This window comes from Tachysurus vachellii, chromosome 14 (assembly GCF_030014155.1).
Source record: "Tachysurus vachellii isolate PV-2020 chromosome 14, HZAU_Pvac_v1, whole genome shotgun sequence".
In the NCBI taxonomy this organism is placed as follows: Eukaryota; Metazoa; Chordata; class Actinopteri; order Siluriformes; family Bagridae; genus Tachysurus; species Tachysurus vachellii.
The window spans coordinates 17,361,039-17,381,289 of NC_083473.1; the positions used below are offsets into that span (position 1 = coordinate 17,361,039).

The following is a 20,251-nucleotide window of genomic DNA, read 5'->3' on the forward strand; positions in this document are numbered from 1 at the left end:
GGAGAAACCTGGCTTGATTTTGGATCACTGTAATTGTCTGGCTTTACGGTAAACGTTGCTATGGGAGACGTGGTGGTTTCTTGGTTCACATGGACTCTTTTTACCGCGTTTGTAATCACTTCGGATCAGAGTGACCATCCTGTCTCAAAAATAGCACCACATTAACTCTGAATACGAGGTACTGTATGAGTTATTTTTAAGCATCTATAGTATAAGCTAACTTTAAGCCGTCTTTTCGAGATAGCTAACCAGTTAGCTGTTTTGGTAAGTTAACGGCGAGACGTTACAATTAAACACATCTTTGTTTTAATATATGGCGCTACACGTAGAGACTGCTCTGATCATTTGCACCTAAGATTTAAACCACAGTTTTTTAGGTGTCAGTGAGCTTCTAAAAGCTCAGTCGTGGTGCACGTGATGTAGCCAGATATGAACAACAACAATGACAACAACAACAACAACAACACTTCCAGGAGCTAATCTAATTCCCTTTGTCTCCACGTGTTTTATTCAGTCACAGTCTGCTATGGATCTAAAAAAAAAAAAAAACCTGCTTATTGGTGTCACTATACCTAAAGCATTGCCATGTGTGTGTAAGTACGAGTCATGTACAGATTAAAAGGTACTCACAAGATGTCTGAGTGAAATTAAACCTTAATCCTCAGAGAGATCTTTTTTGCACCTGCCTGTGCAACAGACTTTGTGCTTAACACATACGGTGACTGGCTGTGACACGGTGATCAGTGACGAGACTAATCTTAAGTAACTCATGGTTTATTCTTCATCTCCATCCTTACACTGAGGTTGTCACAGCTGATCACCATTAATTGACTGATCTGATGAATTGAAAATGATTGGTGAATTGTGCTACTTCTGTTTTATTCTGTTTTAATTTCTTACCTCATTCCGGTTTGTTTCTTCTAGGTGAAGCCAATGATGTCTCCATGACACTTTACATCATGTTTACACGCACCCGGATTACTCCCAGATAAATTTGGACTGAATCAAATATCAAAAGTCAGTGGGTGAGCAAAATGTGCACACGATTCTGTAATCAGAAAGAGATTGTTTGAATCTGGACAAGGATAAACTGAGGGAAAATCTCCTTCATCTGTGGTTTTCACCTTCCCTAAAATCTACTGAGAATTTTTAGACATGTTGGTCTGCACTGTTTGAGTTTTGAGGCTCATTTCTGCTCTCATGTTATATCTGAGAGAAGCAGAACTACAATTGTCTACAAGGTAAAGTGAGGCAACACTGAACTCAAGATGCTCCAGACCAATAACTACTCGCTGGTGCTGTTGATCCAGCTTTCTCTTCTGGCCTTTGACCTGTTTGTCAACTCCTTCAGTGAGCTGCTGAGGGCAGCTCCAGTCATTCAGCTCGTGCTGTTCATGTGAGTAATGACAAAGTCCAGACCAGAAATGTGTTGATTCAGATGTGTAAAATATAAGCTTAAATAAACATAGATTTTTAATGAAGTGTTTTCAGTGTCATCTTCATGCATCTCAAATTCTGCTTTCCTACTACAGAATCCAGGACATCGCCATCTTGTTCAATGTCATCATCATCCTTCTGATGATGTTTAACACGTACGTGTTCCAGGTGGGACTCCTGTCTTTGCTGCTGGAGAGGTTTAGAGCACTGCTCATCCTGTCTGCAGTCTACCTCACACTCAGCATCTGCCTCCACTGCTGGCTCATGGTGCGTTCTGTGCTCTCTCTCTCTCTAAAAAAAATGTTTTAAATGACTCGAACCAGGCGGCTGCTTTTGTTTCTGTGTGTGTGTGTGTGTGTAGTTTTACAGTATGATGCAGTGTTCCATCCCATCCTGCCTCACACCTAGTGTTCCTGGGATAGGCATTGAAGGCTCCACAGCAACCTTGACCAGAATAAGACAATTACAGAAAGATGAAAAAATTCCAGTACCTTGTATTAGTTTTCACATCCCTGATCTCTCTCCCTCTTTTATTTTTGACAAGCTCTACTTGCACTATATGGATTTTTGACAGCTCACTATCACAGTCATATGCTCTTTTTGAACATCCCATTCCAGATTTAGTCCCACATTTGCATTAGTGAGATCAGACACTCACTAAGTCACTGTAAGAGTGAGGAGGTCTGGTGTGCAGTCGATGTTCCGGTTTATCCCAAAGGTGTTCAGTGGGTTTAAGTCAGAGTCAGGGCTCTGTGTAGGACACTTGAGTTCTTCACTCCAAGCTTAAAATGCCATGTCTTCATGAAGCTCTGTGCTTTGTGCACTGGGATATTGTCATGCTGGAACATAGTTTGGGAAGTTAACACATATGGGTTTGATGGTCAAGTGTCTACAGTCTTTTGGCCATATATTGCCTGAGATCATGTGAAGGTTTCATCAAATAAATAACTTAAGTGAATAATTGTGACTTTTGATGGAAACTGGTTGCACCAGAACTAATAAAAGAGATAAAATACTTATGCAATCACAACATGTACATGTTTTATTTGTGTAAATATTTTTTATGATTATACTGACCCCTCCATCCTCCCAGGATTCCTGACCTATAATCCAGTGAAGTCCATTTACTGTAAGCTGTAACACTACAAAAAGTTGAAAAGTTGAACCTATTTTATATAACCACTTATTACAGTAATAGAAATCTGAAATCTTGATTGCTAAAGCCAACTGTCCCTCATAGCAAACATTATGTTCACAGAATCTGAGGTGGATGGATTCGAATCGTTTCGTCTGGACGGACGGCTTGCAGGTGCTCTTTGTGTTCCAGAGACTAGGTAAACATCAAACAAAAGGCAAACTGAATCACAGCTGAAATTTACTCTGATACTTCTAGCCTGTAAATACTCAAATTCATGAACTATGCAATGTAGTCACATAACCTGAAATTTAATCAGGTATTTTTTTCTTTTTTTCATAGTCTCAAAAAAGCTATGACAATATTTGAATTTAGATTAAAAAAAGCCGTATTTCTTGTGACTTTTCTTTACTATTTCTTACAGCTGCAGTTTTGTATTACTACTTGTACAAACGCAGCACCGAGTACCTCGGAGATCCGAGACTGTATGAAGACTGTGCCTGGCTGCGGGATGCTTTTGCTCGAGCTCGGCTATGATCTACATCAAGATCCAGACAGAGATGGCAGACTGGTTTGCAGTCTGGAACACTGGCAGAGTTAAGCAAAACAAAACTGCTGTACCAGTACAGTACCAGAACTAAGAGACTCCTATGCAGAGCACAAGTAGTCCCACTTACAGAGCATCTTATTGCTGGATTATTTAATATCTGACTAAACTGTTCAAACAAGAACACACCATACAATGATAATCTACACATTTTTAAATGCATATAATATATTTTAAAACATAATGAATACAACAGATTACATGTTCTGTTGTTCAATTACTTACTACTTTATTTTTTTACTCAATCTGGTTTGAATAGGGGGCACGGTGGCTTAGTGGTTAGCACGTTCGCCTCACACCTCCAGGGTCGGGGTTCGATTCCCGCCTCCACCTTGTGTGTGTGGAGTTTGCATGTTCCCCCCCGTGCCTCGGGGGTTTCCTCCGGGTACTCCGGTTTCCTCCCCCCGGTCCAAAGACATGCATGGTAGGTTGATTGGCATCTCTGGAAAATTGTCCCTAGTGTGTGATTGCGTGAGTGAATGAGAGTGTGTGTGTGCCCTGCGATGGGTTGGCACTCCATCCAGGGTGTATCCTGCCTTGATGCCCAATGACGCCTGAGATAGGCACAGGCTCCCCGTGACCCGAGGTAGTTCGGATAAGCGGTAGAAGATGAATGAATGAATGAATGAATGAATGGTTTGAATATGGACGCTGCACCAACTAAGAGGCATAGCTATATACTGTATGTTGACTGTTTGCACTGGTCTCCCAGCCCTGTATGATAAACTCTACTGTATGTGATGCTCTGTTCTATTGTAGGAAGTATTTTTATATAAGATTTTGTATTGTTTTGGTTTCCCTAGAGGAATAACAATTAGATAAGTAGTTATGACCAAATAGTTTTTTTCCGTGAAATTGATTCCATTAATGTAATTTGATTTTTATTATTTTTTTTAGCTCTATCTGCATCATCTTTTTCAATTCTTTTGGAACACTACATTAATGTTCACCAGCTAGATTCACAGTAAGATTGCTTTTGGTTATCAACATTTCCAAAGTGCCTCTCTATGAATCATTGTGTCCTTTAGCCGTTTTTTTGAAAATAGTCATCTTTAAATACATCAAAATATCCATTTTTTTTTCATACCAGACATCTGGATATGGTTTAGATTGGTAAGTGTGTCTATTTGTAAGGTCAGAGTTTTTGATTTGACAAGCATCTCAGGACAGCAATCACATATTTTTTTTCACAAGCAATTTTTGTTTTTTAATAAAAAAGTAACACATGTAACTGACATCATAAAATGCCACAATGCTAAATTACAAAACAGGAATTAAAAAACAAACACAAATATTGTACATTAGGGTTGAGTAACCCATGAGCTCAAGTCTGACCAATGAACAGGTTATTGCCCTGAGAGCCTGGTACTGAGGCCCTGACAGACTGCTCTATTCTTATCCATGAGATTACAATAGGATTGGAGATTTAGACACCACAAACAGCCTGCCCAGCACACATATACTGAGCTCTAGAAGTATTAGCACCCTTAATAAAGCTGGGTAAAGACTATTTGAAAATACAAATGTAGAAATTTACATTCTGCAATCCAGAAACAACAGAGCAACAGCGAGTGAGTTCCAGGTGATGGGACTCAGGATCAGGGAGGTCTGGACAGCAGAAGGTTTCTGAACACTAGCATCTCGGGTATAGCATAACAGACATCACAGCACTGAGTGGTGTGCAACTACAGTCTGATTGTTTAACATCTTTATTTGAACTAAGTTACATTTTGTGATTCATTTGCTTAAGAAAGAAATAATGAGTTAATATAATTATATAGTTATTTATACATTTGTATCTTTCAGGAGAGAGTCGGATAGCTGACTCTGGACTAAATTTGAATCAAAGCAAGTTATTTGGAAAATGTCTGCTATATTTTAGCTGATTAGCAAATTCTGACTTGAACAGCAGATGTTAACTATTAAGGGTGTGTAATAATTGTGCAGCCATTTTTGCCAGGACTGCTAAGATGAAGAGACTTCCTGGATAATTAATGGTTAAATAAATGAAAATAACATTATTCCTTAAGATATTCTGCAAGACTTCAATACTTAAAAAAAAAAAAAAAAGAGACAAATGAAATTTGTACAAAATCTTTATTGGAGAATTCAAAGCACAAACTGTTCAAAATGTTGCCAGTGCAAAGTCCAATCCCTGTGTGTGTGTGTGTGTGTGTGTGTGTGTGTGTGTGTGTGTGTGTGTGTGTGTGTGTGTAGAGACATCTATAAGCACTAAAGGAGAGCAGTTGGAATGTTCTTGTCAACCTGCAACCTACAGCACAGAAATAAAGTAGATGCTATAAGACAAATGATTAATAAAGCATTTTTAGTACAACACCATCACCAATACTTGGTGTCAGTATTTTAGCATTTATACAATTCTTTGGAAAGTAAACAGATCACGCTGGGGTCACTAGCAAACATCTGCAATCTTGAATTTATCTCAATAACAACTTGAACAGCTACACACACAAATACTACTTTGAATTGCTTACCATCACACATAGATTCCAACCCAAAGCAGCAGGAAGAGAACGCCAAAGCCCATGAAGAGTGACGCGACCAGTGAGATGAGCAGCTCCTTGTATACGTCTCGTGTGTATTTTGTGGACGTTACCTCGTAGCTGGAACAGACTGGGTTAGGAATGCAAACAGGCATTTTTTTTTTTGTTCTGCATTATGCAATAATGAAGGAAAGCAAACATTTCACCAGGCTATTGATTATGTGAAGGATACACAAAAAACCAGGCTGTGAAGAACATTCCAATTGCAAGCAGCACCACAGTGAGGTGAGGAAATACAGCCGGGTTCACCGGACTCGTGTATCTGGTCATGGCCTCCAGCTCCTGAACAGAGGAACCGCACAAATAGAAGCGTGCACGCACACACACAAAAGTTTGTGCAAAGAGATTTCATGATCATTTTCATCTTTAATTATCACCAGAAGCCTGTCTGATTTGGCTAGATGGCTCTTACTGTGAAATTTCTAGACTAATTTATGATACTGTGCATATGCACAAACTAACCAGCAAGTCCTGAAGTACAAAACAGAGTTTAATGTTAAAACACAGCATATTTACACACACCGATCAGCCATAAGATTAAAACCATTGACAGGTGAAGCGAATAACGTAGTTACATCAGACCACGTTATACCAGACCACCTCTGGAACAGCTCTTGTAGGATGTTTCTGTTTGCAATGGTCACCTACAAAAAGTGGTCCGAGGAAGGACAACTGCTGAAGCAATGATTGTGACCTAATCTCATGAATCACATTATCTATGTGATAATAACAAAGTGGTGGCACCAGGATGCACTCTGAAAAGAAGGCAAGCCGGTGTAAGCAGTGTGATGCTCCAAACGATGTTCTACGGGGAAATCTTGGGTCCTGATTTTCATGTGATTTAACTTTTCACAAAGCTCCTACCTAAACACTGCTGCAGATTTAATACATCCCTTCATGGCAGTGATATTCCCTAATGTCTGTTTCCTCTTTCAGCAGGAAGATGCTCCCTGCCACACTGCAGACATTGCTCAGGAACACGATAAAGGGTTTAATGTGTTGACTTGGACTCCAAACTCCCCACATCCTGATCTGATCAAGTCTGTGTGCCAGATACAACAGCACACCTTCAGCTAATTCGTTAGCAATTCGAATAGCTAATTCGTTAGCAATTCGTTATTTGCGAGAACAACTAACAACAATGCACCAGTTAGGTCTCAAATTAAGACACAACAAGGCCAACACTTTCTATTAAAAAAAACAAAGCACAGAAAAACTGCTTTAAATGATTTCTAATTACACACAGAACTCACCATGTTGACGGCTATTAGTGATTCACCCAAACCGGAAAAGCAGACAGAAAAGCCACGTATGTGAAGACGCCAAATCTCGCGAGATTTCCAGAACTGACAACGCTTAAGGCTTTTCAAAATAAAAATCTCTGTAATACCTAAAGTATTTATTTATTTTTTGTGCTCGACCGTTTAATAACCAGGATAGAATCATTTCTATATTTGTATTTACATTTGTAAAAATCGAATATTATCCTGCACAGCCCTCGTAATGCAAATATACAATTTATATGGTCAAAAGTATTCGGACATCCTTGCAACCAAGATGGAGCACACAATTGTATAGCTCAGGGGTCGGCAACCTTAAACACCCAAAGAGCCATTTGGACCCGTTTCCCATAGAAAAAAAACTCAGGGAGCCTTTTGACATCTAAAATGAAGATAACACTGCATGTATCGTTTTTTACCTTTATGTAAAAGTATAGAAAAAACTGTAGTGTGTTGCATTTATGAAATCAATGACCTGCTACCGAGTAAACGAAATTTTATTTCTGAAAGCAAACAAAAATATTTTGAACAGACATTTCTCCAAAATGTCTTTTTCTCAAAAAGACATTTCTCCCAAATAAGTGTTGTAGTGGAGGACATCAGTGCTGTGTGAGCTGAATTTGGTGACAGTACAGTGAAGTTATTGACTGTTTTTTGTATTCGCTTTTCGGGTTTTGCACTTTGCAGACGGTCCCTTGGAATCTGTCTCACGTGTTCGCACATAGAGACTTGTGTATTTTGTCCAACGCGGAGGAAAGCTGATTTTGAGAAAAACAAAATATGACGTATATTTTGAGCGACAAAAAAAAATAAACACGGTTTATTTTAATGTGACAAGAGCATCATAATCTTAGAATTTAATTTTTTTTTAAAACTAACTAACTAAAATAAAATAAATTTAAATTGAATATTTATTTTCCAGATCTACAGGGAGCCGCAGCAGAGGGATGAAAGAGCCACTTGCGGCTCTGGATCCGCGAGTTGCCGACCCCTGGTATACAGTAGAAGGTCGTTGTATGCTGTTTCACTACTTTTTTTTTCCTTCACTGGAACTAAGAGGCCCAAAGTTGTTCCAGAAGGACACAGTGCACAAAGCAAGCTCTATGGTGTGCTATGGTCAGAGTGTCTGATCTCACTAAAGATTAATAGAATACAAAATTCAAGATTAATATTAGATATATTTAGTTCACAATGTGTATGTATTTATCCCCAACGAGCAAGTCTGAGAGCGAGTGGCAAGGAAAAACACCCTTAGATGGTAAGGAAGAAACCTTGAGAGGAACCAAACTCAAAGGGGAACCCATCCTCATATGGGTGACACTGGAGGGTGTAATTATAAATATACAGTCTAACAATGTTGTATTGTTGCAAAAGATCACATGGAGTTCACATCTCCTCTTAAGTATCGCAGAGTCTAACTGTAGATCTCTAGATGCCTCAGGATTCTCAGAGTCGGCCTCATCTCAGTGGAGGTCCAAAATCTTCATCGCACGGAAGACGATCTGAGCTGGTACAATTTCTGGATGCCTCGGGATGGTAGAAAAAGAGAAGCAGTGGAGAGGGATTAACATATCTGCTGTTCATAATATTTGCAAGTCCGATGTAATAGTGCACAATACTATGGGATGTATTATGTGTACGCCTGATTCAAGAGATGAGTTTTTAATCTACAGTACATTTAAGCTGGGAAAGTGTGTCTGAGCCCTGAACACTATCAGGAAGACTATTCCAGAGTTTGGGAGTTAGATATTATGAGTTTGGGACTTAGATATTCTGGGAACTACCAGAAGTCCTGAGTTTTGTGATCTCAGAGAGCGTAAAGGATTGTAACGTGTTAGAAGACTTGTTAAATACATGGGAGCTAAACCATTAAGAGCCTTGTATGTAAGTAGCAGCAGTTTGTAATCAATTCTAAACTTAACAGGTAGCCAGTGTAGAGATGATAAAATTGGGGTTATATGAGCATACTTGCTTGTCCTAGTGAGAACTCTGGCAGCTGCATTTTGTACTAACTGTAGCCTATTTATTAAAGATGCAGGACAACCACCTAGTAATATTACAATAGTCCAGTCTAGAGGTCATGAATGCATGAACTAGCTTCTCAGGATCAGATACAGACAGGATGTTTCTCAGCTTGGCAATATTTGTAAGGTGGAAAAAGGCTGTTTTTGTAGTATGGGCAAAATGATTTTCAAAAGACAAGTTGCTGTCTAATATAACACCCAGGTCTTTCACTGTTGAGCTACTAGTAACAGTACATCCCTCTAAATTGAAGTTGAACTATGAGTTTCTGTGTACTGGTTTTTGGACCAATAAGTAGTATTTCTGTCTTTTCAGAGTTTAACAACAGAAAATTACAGCTCATTTAGCTAGTTACAGCTAATTTAGCTATTTCATCTGGTTTTGATGAGATATATAACTGTGTATCGTGAGCATAACAGTGGAAACTAATCCCATGTCTTCTAATAATGTTCCCTAATGGAAGCATGTACATCGAGAAAAGCAGAGGTCTTAGGACTGATCCTTGAGGGACCCCATAATGAACTGGCAATAAACTGGAGGATTCACCATTTAATTCCACAAAATCGTATCGATCAGACTGGTAGTATCTAAACCAACTTAAAGACTGTCAATGAATACCTATGTAATTTTGTAAGCAATCTAGGAGAATGTTGTGATCTATAGTATGCAGCACTAAGGTCAAGTAGAACTAATAGTGACATGCAGTCTTGGTCTGAAGCTAGGAACAAGTCATTTGTAACTTTCACAAGTGCAGTTTCTGTGCTATGATGGGGCCTGAAACCTGACTGAAACTCTTCATAGATATTGTTCTCCTGTAAGGAGTTCAGTTGAGAAGAAACATTTGTTTTATAGGCTTTGTATCATAATAGTATGCTATATAAAGCTTTATGAGCAAAAGTTCTGAGCAAATGTTAATGATTTGGTGGTAAACAATGATGATCGAGAAATGTACAGTATGTTAATTCCCCTTTTTCACAAGCAGCCATTGTAGTCATACTTATCTATGCAGATCAATATAAAATTCACTATTCAAATAAAATTGCAGGTTTCTATGTTTTTACTATTGAAGGCCTGCATGAATTTCTTTTAAATACTTTCCATCTAGTACTTTATTATTATCGCTCCTATTATGAGAAATTTCTCCATTGTGGGACGAATAAAAGGTATATCTTATTACATGTAAGTATTGCATAGATGCTTTACTGTTTTGCCACCTAATAATTAACATAATTACTTGAGGACATGAAGTTAATTATGTAATTATGTTAATGTTTGTAAAAATGCACAATATTGTAGATATTTATCTAATTGTTTTGATATTATTTAAATAGTTAATAAGCAATGTGTTGTAGGAATTAACTAGTTTTTAAGACTCCTCAACTGATGGAAGCTTTGTGTATCCGTCTGTCCATCTGAGATTCTCAGCACAATTTCTCAAGAATGAGAGTTTAACTGTTTGTAGGATTTATATTAAATTATCATTGTAACTACAGATAAATTGATTAGATTTAGGAATTGAACCAAAAATTCAATTCCAGGTCAAAGTCCCAGCAAGACCAAATGTTTGAAATCGATTTTCTTCAATTATTTCATTTTCTATCCAGATTAGTAATCAGAAGGACTTGACCTGTGGCAGACACATCCCAGTCGAGTTCTAATTGTTTCTATTAATTAGTTCTGATATTTTTTATAAATAAAACACTAGTTGAAAAAAGTTCTATAAAGCTCCTGTTGGTGAACCCTTTTAGTTCCTTCAAGATAAAAAATATTCAGGCAGAATAGATGGATTGCTGAATGCATATTAAAATAGTCCAGAAAGACAAAACATTTGACTGCATGTTTCATTTTTATTGACATTAATAAACAAACAAATAAATAAAATAAGCAGACCATTTCACATTCACACAGCAATGACATGAAGGCCGAATATCGGGTAGTCAAATATTCGTGCAAAAAAAAAAACCCAAACTTTAATTAAGGTCATGATGGAAGATTACTTCAAGATACTTCTTGAAAAAACAAACAAACAAACAAAAAAACACAAATATGGAATATGAATTGGAGCCATTATTTTCCTAAGAGTATATACAAATAAATGAATAGTCACATTCCAATCATCTATCATGTGGATTCTCAGAGGTCAGATCCACAGCAGAGCAGTGATACTACAGAGACCCTCTGATCCTGCTAGAGGTGGACGGATAACAAAACATTTCATTAACCCTCTTTGTAAGGTTATCACTTAAAAAAATGATAATAAAAAGACCAGAATGTTGTATTTTTATTCATTCAACACCTGAACAGTTTGGTTTGATTTATTGTAACACACAGCGTCTTCTATTAGACTTGTTTCAGGCAAATAAAATGGCTATGAACAACCAAATAACCTAGACTATAGGCTACATCTACAGTTTATTACTACAGCTGATCGACGCGTTTCAAATATATCCACTTAACTTTAGTCATTAAAAGCGCCAAAGCACTGAATGATCATAGTCTTAAGAGAGATAGGAAGCTTGTCAACACAATACAAGCAACGCTGTTGTTAAAAAATAATAATTATATCACATAGCTACGTGATTTTCATAATAGCAAATACCACACAGGATCTTGAAGGATTTTCTATATTCTACGGACTTCACATGGATTTCAGTTTGCTGTTATTTTTAGTCTGAATCTATTTGTTACTGATATTAGCAGGATTTAGTGGTTTTATTTTGTTGGATGTTGGAACCAATACTCACTAATAACTAATTATAAAATTACAATAATGTGATTTTGTTTTAATTGAGACAATCAAATACATTATTTAGTGTACATATGCAGCAACAGCTCAGGGTTCTCTGTATGTGGACTGGTTCTAGATGGGAATGAGTGTGTGTGTGTTAAATATTTATGAAACAAAAGATTGGACAATTTGAAAAGGTTTTTGAAGATGTGTTTTTCTGAAATGCACATATTTGTTTTGCTAAAATCCGATTGTCAATATTTGTTAAAAATGATCTGGAGAAGGAGCCTTAGTAAATGTGTCAGAATTAGCTTGTTAATCAATCATCAGAGCTCCATTTCAGACAGTCGGTGTGTAAACAGTGCCGAGTACAGGCCATGTGTTTTCTTCAGCAGGATATCCTAGTCATATCCTGCAGCTTGCATTTGCACAGTAATACAGTAAAGTTAGATTTTCTGTGCTGCCCATTTATGTAAAGAAATGAAAAGTAAACACGCACTTTAAATAGACAAACAGTTATTCGGGAATGTTAAAAACCGGGTCAGATGCTATGTCATGTCATGCACCGTTTCTGCAAACCCAAAGGAGAAAATCAATAAAGGCCAATAAGAGCACATTGTACACAGAGCATTCACAGGTCTTAATGTGGATCAAACTACGATTTCAGCTTTTCAGGGACAGCAATAAGCAACAAGCTGTGTATACTAGGTGCAATATTGTGTAGTAAATGACAGACGTTGGTCAAACAATCAGCACAAAGAGTCAAAGCTACACATAGCTACAGGTTTTTGCCAACTATGCACTCGGTTGTCACTGCGTCAAGGCATGAAGAATGTCCTTCACGAGCATCGTACCAATCACCATCTTCTCACAGTTCACAGTGAGCTGGGCTTCTCTGGCCTCCTTCTTAGCCACGGTAACGAGCACGAGACTGCCGCCGCTCACCGTCTTCCCAGCAAACCTGGAAACAGGTGATGAAGGAGGAGGAAGAGGAGGACTGAAGTGAAGCAAAGCAAAGAGCAAAACAGGCCAGAAAATACAGACGGTGGAAGTAGACAAGTAGACAAGTAAAAACAGAGAGATGAGCAGCATATAATACACTCACATAACAATGTTTTTATTTTACTAAAGATATAGATGTTTTTATTGTACATTAACATTCATGCAATAATCCATAAAATCTAACTGAAATCTCTCATTTAGATTCAGACTCCTGGCTAAGGTACTTCATACTGTGCATCCTGTTTGCTTTAATTATCTTGAGATGTCTCTAGCACTTCACTGGAGTCTACCTTTTTCGAAATTTCGATTGATTAGAAGCAATTTTTGTTCATGATGCTGCACGAAACAATACAGAACTACACAGGACTGTAAAAAGTACATGTGTGTAAACAGTTCAAGACAGTACAATAATTACTAAAATGGGACAATAGACTCAATGAAGGACAGAGCAGCACTAACCATGAACACAGATCTGATGTGGAATAACATGCAAAATATATTACAATATAATAGAAAATGCTGGAAATGCAAATATAATGTGTATGAAGTCCATGTCAGACCAAAAAACAAGCAAAAGAGCCAGGCACATTCTGTAGATCACCATGATCAAACTTTACTGACATTTATAAAGGTCTATAGCATTGAATGTTCCAAGGAACGCAGTAAGTGCCATCAACATGAAAATTCTGGATTCTGCTTATAGCTGGCCGTCTGGGCAGCAACCGGTAACTCGGTAAGGCCTCAGTCAGGCAGCTGACCAAGAACACAATAACCATTAACAGAGCTTCATAATTCCTCTATTCAGGTATAGATACTGGAAGGACAACCATCTCATAAAGACCACATCAATCAGGACTTGGTAGGTGGTTAGACAGCAGCCACATCTGAAATAAATGACATATGGCAGCCACTTATACGACCCTGGTGGCATAAACAAAAAGATTCTCTGGTCTGATGAGATACAAATTTAATTTTTGGGATATGTCTAGCCCTGTATTACTCATCGAATGCTAATGCCATCCCTATGGTAAAGCATAGCGGTGTCAGCCATCATGCCGCTTCATAGTGGAAGGTTTGGAAGACTGTTCAAAACTGAAGGAAGGATGAATGCAGCTAAATACTGAGAGGAGCTTGAATAAAACCTACTCCAGTGTGCAGATGACCTCAGATCTTTCAACTTGACAACAAAGCAAAAGCATACAAATGAAACTGGAGGTCTTTGAAAGTCTTTGAGTGGCCCAGTCAAAGCACATTCATGTACTCAATAGAATATCTGTGGAAACACCTGAACATGCCTGTCACAAATGTTCACCATCCAGCCTGGTTGAGCCTCAAAGAATCCGCCAGGGTAAATGGGAGAAACTGCCCATTTTCAGACGTGCAGAGCTTATCATCTTACCTTATTGTGTTAGGAGACTCAAAGCTGTGACTTTTGCCCAAAGTGCTTCAACATAGTAAAAAATATAAATACCTATTTAAATGAGAGATTTCAGCTCATTCATAATAAATGTGTTTTCTCTTGTCATTATGTGGTTTTGTGTGTAGACCAATGGCCAAAATCATCAAAATAGTCAAAATAACACTTGAAATTAAATCTATAACATAATAAAGTATGAAAAAAAAATTAAGAGCCTGAATATTTTTTAAAAATATCATCAGTAAGTCAACTGTACAATCTGTATATTCTTGTGTCTTGACAGGTAAAATTGTGGGGTTTTCCCCTATGCCTTACCTGCAGTCTTTCTCAGAGCCACAAGGTACTCTGCTAAGGTTAGCTGTAGCAGTGACTCTCTCTATAATGACATGATCTCTCTGACAGTTCTCCCCCAGGTTCAGCTTCTCAGAAATTTCATTCATTCCCATCAGCTGACCTGCAGAAGGTAGGTTAATCAATTCATTAAATACTCAAAATCAAGACATGAGAAATGACAGGGTTGACCACCGCATTTGGCTTGCCTCAGAAGTTGGAAGTTGGCACTTGGAATTATGTCATTTTCAACCTCCATGCATTTGAGCTACAAAGTAGGAAAAAATATGACCATATGTTCGTCTTTTGTTAGCAACAAGCTAACCAGCTAACTATGTATATTTTCTTCTCCTAAACAGTGAACTGTACAGTCAGTGTTTTAAGTAAATATGTCTGCATGTTGTTTGATCTAAAGCCATACTAAAGATACGGAGTGCTATTGTTTTTGCTCTTATCAGCCATGTTGCTAAAACCTTGGTTATGACCTTTAGTTTCCAGTGTAAAAAATCCAGTGTAAAAAAAAAAGATCAAACTCTGCATCACTGAATATTTAGGTGTTGAGGTGAGTATAATTGCTCTAAACCATCTAAAACATTGGGATGCACAAATTTCATATTCTGAGGGACTACAGTGTAAATTGCATTATGAATGAAGTAGAGGTTCAAGGATTGGGGTCCAGTCACTACAAATTAGACAACAGACCAAACAAGATTATGACTGATTCTGTATCTGTCTGTCACTAGACTGAATTTATTTTCAGTTGATCATACATGATATCTTTTCTTTAAAATCACTCTGGCAAAAACAAACTGATAAATTTATGTGTCTAAGTCTGTTTTTGAGAATGTTTATATACTCTAAATACAACGTTTTTGCTGCTTAATGGACTCTACATGAAGCATTTTGTGGGATAATTGCCTTTGTGATCTACTGGTGAGATGCAGTTAAATGTCCCCACCATGTTAAATGAAAAATAATTAGTCATGCTTATATTATACAACTAATTAGTTATGCTTATGCTTTTAGTCATGCTAATACTACACTGGGTTGAAGCAGGAGGCAAACTATCAGTGTGAAGAAGCCAGGCCTTTAGGGGAACTTACCACTTAATAGCATCTCTAAAGGATAGCAACCCTCACAGAAGGAGAAATGAAAAAATATGACAGAGCAACATTCAGTACTTATTAGGACATTCAGCTTAATAACTGGTGCAAAGATCCAGTGTTGGTTATTCATTAGTAAAGACACACTTTTATCAAATGAGTGCTAATATGCCCTATGTTAAATATTGTACATCTGTTTAAATAACAGAAACCCAGGCTAGACTGGGTCATAATTAGGAGGAGGAAAGGAGAGCATTTATAAAAAACATCACATTTATCATCAGAAATGTTTCTAATAATCCAGAGTGTTTTAGCTCAAGAGAATATCAGCGTTAGAGCAACATCTGGTCATCTCACCTTGCTCTTTCTTAAACTCATTCTCTGTCAGGAAAGCAGGCATCATCAGTTCTCCGACTGGTGGCTGGATGGACACAAAGAACTTCCGAGTGTGAGTGCTGATAAAAACAACAAAAAGAAACAGGAAAGAGGATTAAATAAAATCCGAGTGATGGTAAGCTGGTTCCTTGATTAATAGACTCATCAAGGAAGAAAAGTACAGAGCATCAATATTAACAGATTCAGTTGGAATAAACAATTGCCTCTAACCAAAGCTGGAAGTTTGCTGCTTGTGTGGAGTCGCAGAAGTCAATGCCCATTACAACAGTTATGGATTCGCCTGCAGGTAAAACCTCTGAGAAAGAAAACGGACAGCACATCATGAGTTAAATAAGAATACATGACTCTTTAATCAGTTGGGATTCGTGGGATCAGATGTTCACATAGATTGGTAGGTTGGTAGGTGTTTCAATAGAAAGAGAAATTTGTCCATTCAGGCTTTAATTCAGACTTTAATGCCTTTGTTTCAAGGTTTATAGTTGAATAACAGCAAAGTGAAATTGTGTTCCATGGTTTGAAGTCTTCTTTGACTGACCGATTTCAGTGAACTCCTTGATCCTCATACCAGACTGCAGTTTGGGCTCTTCGATGTGTAGGTTCTTGGTCTCTGAACTGGTGTTGTTGGTGAACTGGATCTGCACAGCCACCATGTTCGGATCAGGGCTGAAGGGCTGCCTGCTGAAGCAGTACTCGACTGCCAGACCCTCTCCTGTTATACGATGCAATAATTCATACATCCTAATCGAGCCTGATGGGGAGATGGTCTAAAAACATGACAAGGGTAAAAGTGTCAAGAAGGAATCAAAAAGGAACTTGCTTTAAAAAGGTCAGTGGTGCATGTAACTCACTGTCGGGGCGAGTACAGTGTCAGTCAGTGACAACCCTTCTAGATCTGCCACCAGGCTGCTGGACAGGAAGTTGTTGACTGGAGTCACCTGAGGTGAAGGGGTGGGGTCAACTGAGGCAAAGAAGAAGAACCTGTTAATGGCAGTAAAGGTCTCTCTTCCTGTCCACAAGGCCAAGTACAAATGGGCATATCATATTGTACTAGCAGGTGAAAGACTGAATGGACTAAAAATTCAAAATGAAACTAGGCAACAAGACAATTCATTGATCTGAATAACCTTCCAGTCAATTTCATATTTCAGATCCCACTCACAGTCATCCAGATCTAGCAGAGACATTTCTTTGGACTCTTTCTTGCTCTCTTTTTTGCTCTGCTTTGCAGGTGGTGGTTTTGAGGCAGGAGTCTGTAAGAAAAATACACAAAATATCTGTAGTGTTCTGCATTTTGAGCACCTCAGTCAAACACCTTGATGATTAATGCAAAAAAAAAGAAAGCATAAAAATGAAGGAGGGAATTTGCTATGCATCACTTTCAAAAAACAACATAACACACAGCACTTTTCTAATCACTCTACTGTTGCCGTCAGTTAAAAAAGGACGGACTGTCACTGAGATGTTTAACAGAGACAGAAGTAGCAGAAACCACTGCACACTAAGGACACCTCTTGCTCTTGAGAGTCTCTTAGGAGAGTGATCTCCATGGTGTTGATAAGTTCCCCTTGCAGCAGGGCAGGAGCTGTAAATTCTGGCTGTGGAATAGCAGTTTAATGTAAATCAAGACTGATTTAATAAACAAAAAGCTATTAAAAATCCTAAAAGTGGAACCTCTGTATTAAAGAGAATGATTTTCAGCTCAAACCTTCTTCTTTCTTGTGTCCATGTCCGAGTCTGACTCTTCCTCTGACTCTGAATCCGACTCGCTGCTTTCAGACTCGCTGTCCTCATCACTCTCGGACTCAGACAGTCTCTTCTGCTCCTTTCCTCCTTTCCTGGTTCTCTTCTGCTCCTCTCCGCTGCTTTGATCACTGTAAAGAAGGCGTATAGGTACTCTGTCATCCTGCCTACATACCGTATATACACATAAAACTGCAAACGTAACATCAACTGTCTGTAGAAATGAATCAGACCTCTCTGCACTCAGTTCTGTTTTCTTCAATTTGATTGTGTCTACTTTCTTCTTCTTCTTAGTCTTCTCTTCCTCTCTATCCTTCTCCTCCTCATCAGATTCAGACTCCTCGTTGCTCTCTTCGCTCTCTGAGCCCGAGCCGCTCTCTTCGCTGCCACTTTCGGACCTGCTGCTGGAGTTGGTCTCTGCAGAGAGACAGGAGAGACTGTGTTTAATGAATGTATTTTGGATGTAGGTTCCATGGAAATGACCTCCACCTCTGCCTTTCAAATTTAATTTGTATATTAACCCTAATACTTTATGGATTAAATCAGCAAAACCCATTTTATGTATTAAATTCTTGGAAACATAAATCTTCAGTATCAGATACTAAGATACTCTATTGTTAAATTCTCTTCAGACTTACCACTGTCAGCAGACTCGGTGGGCCCAGATTCTCCCTCTGAGTCAGAGTAGAAAGGCTTCTCCACCTTCTTCTCCTTGCGCTCCTTCCTGCTGGTGCATTTAGTCCACTCTGGAACCTGATGAAAGTCACAGGACATGGTCATACCACAGATACACATGGTTGTACAGTGTTTCAGCACTGTCTGGCCATGAATGCCTCTCCCACAGCTACGGGCTATACATGTATAACAAATATGTAACATATAACATAGAAAGGACAAACTTTCTGTCCTTAACAAAGATGGATCGTATGTAAGCATTAAGGTGATGCATTCATTGTCACAGTGACTGCTGTACTTATTGTATCAATGGGAAAAACCTACCTATAAAAAATTCTGAAAGTCTGAAAAAGTACCAAATGACCTCCTCCTGAATTAAGACGTTACATTTGTGCATTTCTGCATTTGGAGCATTGAAGGAAGCTAATAGAAATGTGCATTTTTAGCAAAAACAAGGATTGCGATAAAAAATGAGCTAAAGAGGAGGGCAGTTGGCATTTTGCAGGGATTCAGCTATTTAATGGTAAAGACAGCAGAGAGTGAAGCTCAGCCAGGGGCTTTAGGCTGAATTTAGCAGTGGACAGACAATAAGCTAGGCTAGGTGACAAGGGTTAAGGCTAAGCTGACTGGCAAGGAAAGCACTCTGGGATTTGGCGTGACACGGTTCGAGACTCAAATATGCGCAGAGCTCTTCGTGAACTGACAGACTCACGCTGGTTAGATTCGTGACTCTTTCAAGCAGCCTAATAACCTGGCGGACAGGAAAGAAAGAAAAAGGGGGGGAAAAAAACAAAAGAATGATGAGGTGAGATGAGAAAAAGAGCTAGAAAAAGAAGAGAACAGAAATATTTAAAAAGGTACACACAAGGATTCAGGTTGCACTTAACAAATCTACTGTAGGTACATCAGCCATGGTTTCAACGTCCAAAACATTAAAAAAAAAAAGACTTTTTCTATTATATAATAGCACTGACATCTACAGTCAGCATGAGTTAATCGTATAAAACTTATAGTATCGACAAAAATATATTATATATATAATTATATCATTAAACTATTTTTTTTTGTGTATTGTATTTTTGTTTTAGCTTGTAGCATAGACGAGTAAAAAAAAATCTATGTGTATTATAAAGCATGTATTATATTAAAACATGGTTATGGAAGCCTCTGTAAATCAATGGAAGTGCAACAGAAATGGGATGAACACCTGATTTTTTTGAGTGAGATGAGAGTTGAATATCGTCCAACAGCAGATTTCAGATTAAGAGAAAACACACAAACACACACATCTCACACAGATACACACTCTGTTAAAGGAAAAAAGGGGTGTGTTCTTTTTCCCTGGGATGAAGTGCTTATCAGTTTTTTCAAATTCTTTCAGAATTTTACAACCATTAGTAGATTAGTATTCCTGGATAATATAATTCTGAATGATCCAGGGAATGTATTACAATACAGTGCACTCCTCACTGTAGGTATATTTGCGCTCTGGGAGTTGTAAGGAAAGGGTGCTAGTATGTACGGAGTGATAGATAAGGAGGAAGAGAAGCCACTGCACACTTTTGGGCACCTCTCGCCAGTCTCCAAGGAGACCGATCCGTCCTTCACTGGTGTCTATGACTTCCTCTTGCTGTGGGATGATGATGTGGTAGGGGGCAAAGGTGGAGCAAACAGACAGGGGTTATAAAGAAACAAACAGGAAAGGGTCACTGGATGGGAAATTATGTTAGACTTAACAACACAGACTACTTAACAGGAAATCTGCATCATGACTCAATGTATTATGCATTATGATAATGATACTCTATATATATA

The 20,251-nt window shown here is 38.3% G+C and overlaps 3 protein-coding genes across 10 annotated transcripts in view; 1 reads left to right on the plus strand and 2 right to left on the minus strand.

The window, feature by feature from the left end:
- The first annotated feature begins 62 nt into the window (after positions 1-62).
- On the plus strand, positions 63-5,152 carry tmem138 (transmembrane protein 138). Its single transcript, XM_060886398.1, has 5 exons — positions 63-178; positions 925-1,396; positions 1,533-1,704; positions 2,696-2,771; positions 2,997-5,152. The coding sequence occupies exons 2-5, from the start codon at positions 1,269-1,271 to the stop codon at positions 3,107-3,109; spliced, it is 489 nt and encodes a 162-aa protein (XP_060742381.1). The 5' UTR covers positions 63-178; positions 925-1,268; the 3' UTR covers positions 3,110-5,152.
- A 105-nt stretch (positions 5,153-5,257) lies between these two features.
- tmem258 (transmembrane protein 258) overlaps positions 5,258-20,251 on the minus strand; it is an 80,152-nt gene continuing 65,158 nt past the window's right edge. The window contains exons 1-4 of one of the 2 annotated variants that reach the window (XM_060886399.1): positions 6,997-7,084; positions 5,916-6,025; positions 5,675-5,803; positions 5,258-5,451 (exon numbers count right to left, since the gene is read on the minus strand). In XM_060886399.1, the coding sequence (XP_060742382.1) occupies positions 5,677-5,803; positions 5,916-6,025; positions 6,997-6,999 (240 nt within the window). In that variant the 5' untranslated portion in view covers positions 7,000-7,084 and the 3' untranslated portion in view covers positions 5,258-5,451; positions 5,675-5,676. Of the gene's footprint in view, positions 5,452-5,674; positions 5,804-5,915; positions 6,026-6,996; positions 7,085-20,251 lie in introns of those variants that run through there. The other variant, XM_060886400.1, reaches the window with a different exon arrangement.
- Positions 10,950-20,251, minus strand: part of LOC132857187 (AP-3 complex subunit beta-2) — a 40,119-nt gene continuing 30,817 nt past the window's right edge. For 2 of the 7 annotated variants that reach the window (XM_060887190.1, XM_060887187.1), the window contains exons 18-27: positions 18,400-18,514; positions 17,995-18,178; positions 17,727-17,892; positions 17,181-17,271; positions 16,870-16,979; positions 16,557-16,785; positions 16,232-16,316; positions 15,983-16,080; positions 14,508-14,646; positions 10,950-12,770 (exon numbers count right to left, since the gene is read on the minus strand). In XM_060887190.1, the coding sequence (XP_060743173.1) occupies positions 12,584-12,770; positions 14,508-14,646; positions 15,983-16,080; positions 16,232-16,316; positions 16,557-16,785; positions 16,870-16,979; positions 17,181-17,271; positions 17,727-17,892; positions 17,995-18,178; positions 18,400-18,514 (1,404 nt within the window). In that variant the 3' untranslated portion in view covers positions 10,950-12,583. The remainder of the gene's footprint in view (positions 12,771-14,507; positions 14,647-15,982; positions 16,081-16,231; positions 16,317-16,556; positions 16,786-16,869; positions 16,980-17,180; positions 17,272-17,726; positions 17,893-17,994; positions 18,179-18,399; positions 18,515-20,251) is intronic. The other 5 variants (XM_060887193.1, XM_060887189.1, XM_060887191.1 and 2 more) reach the window with 3 other exon arrangements.

Coding starts and splice junctions, on each gene's coding strand:
- tmem138 (XM_060886398.1), top strand. CDS start 1,269: ATGCTCCAGACCAATAACTACTCGCTGGTGCTGTTGATCCAGCTTTCT. Junction 1,397..1,532: donor ATTCAGCTCGTGCTGTTCAT/GTGAGTAATGAC, acceptor TTCCTACTACAG/AATCCAGGACATCGCCATCT. Junction 1,705..2,695: donor GCCTCCACTGCTGGCTCATG/GTGCGTTCTGTG, acceptor TTATGTTCACAG/AATCTGAGGTGGATGGATTC.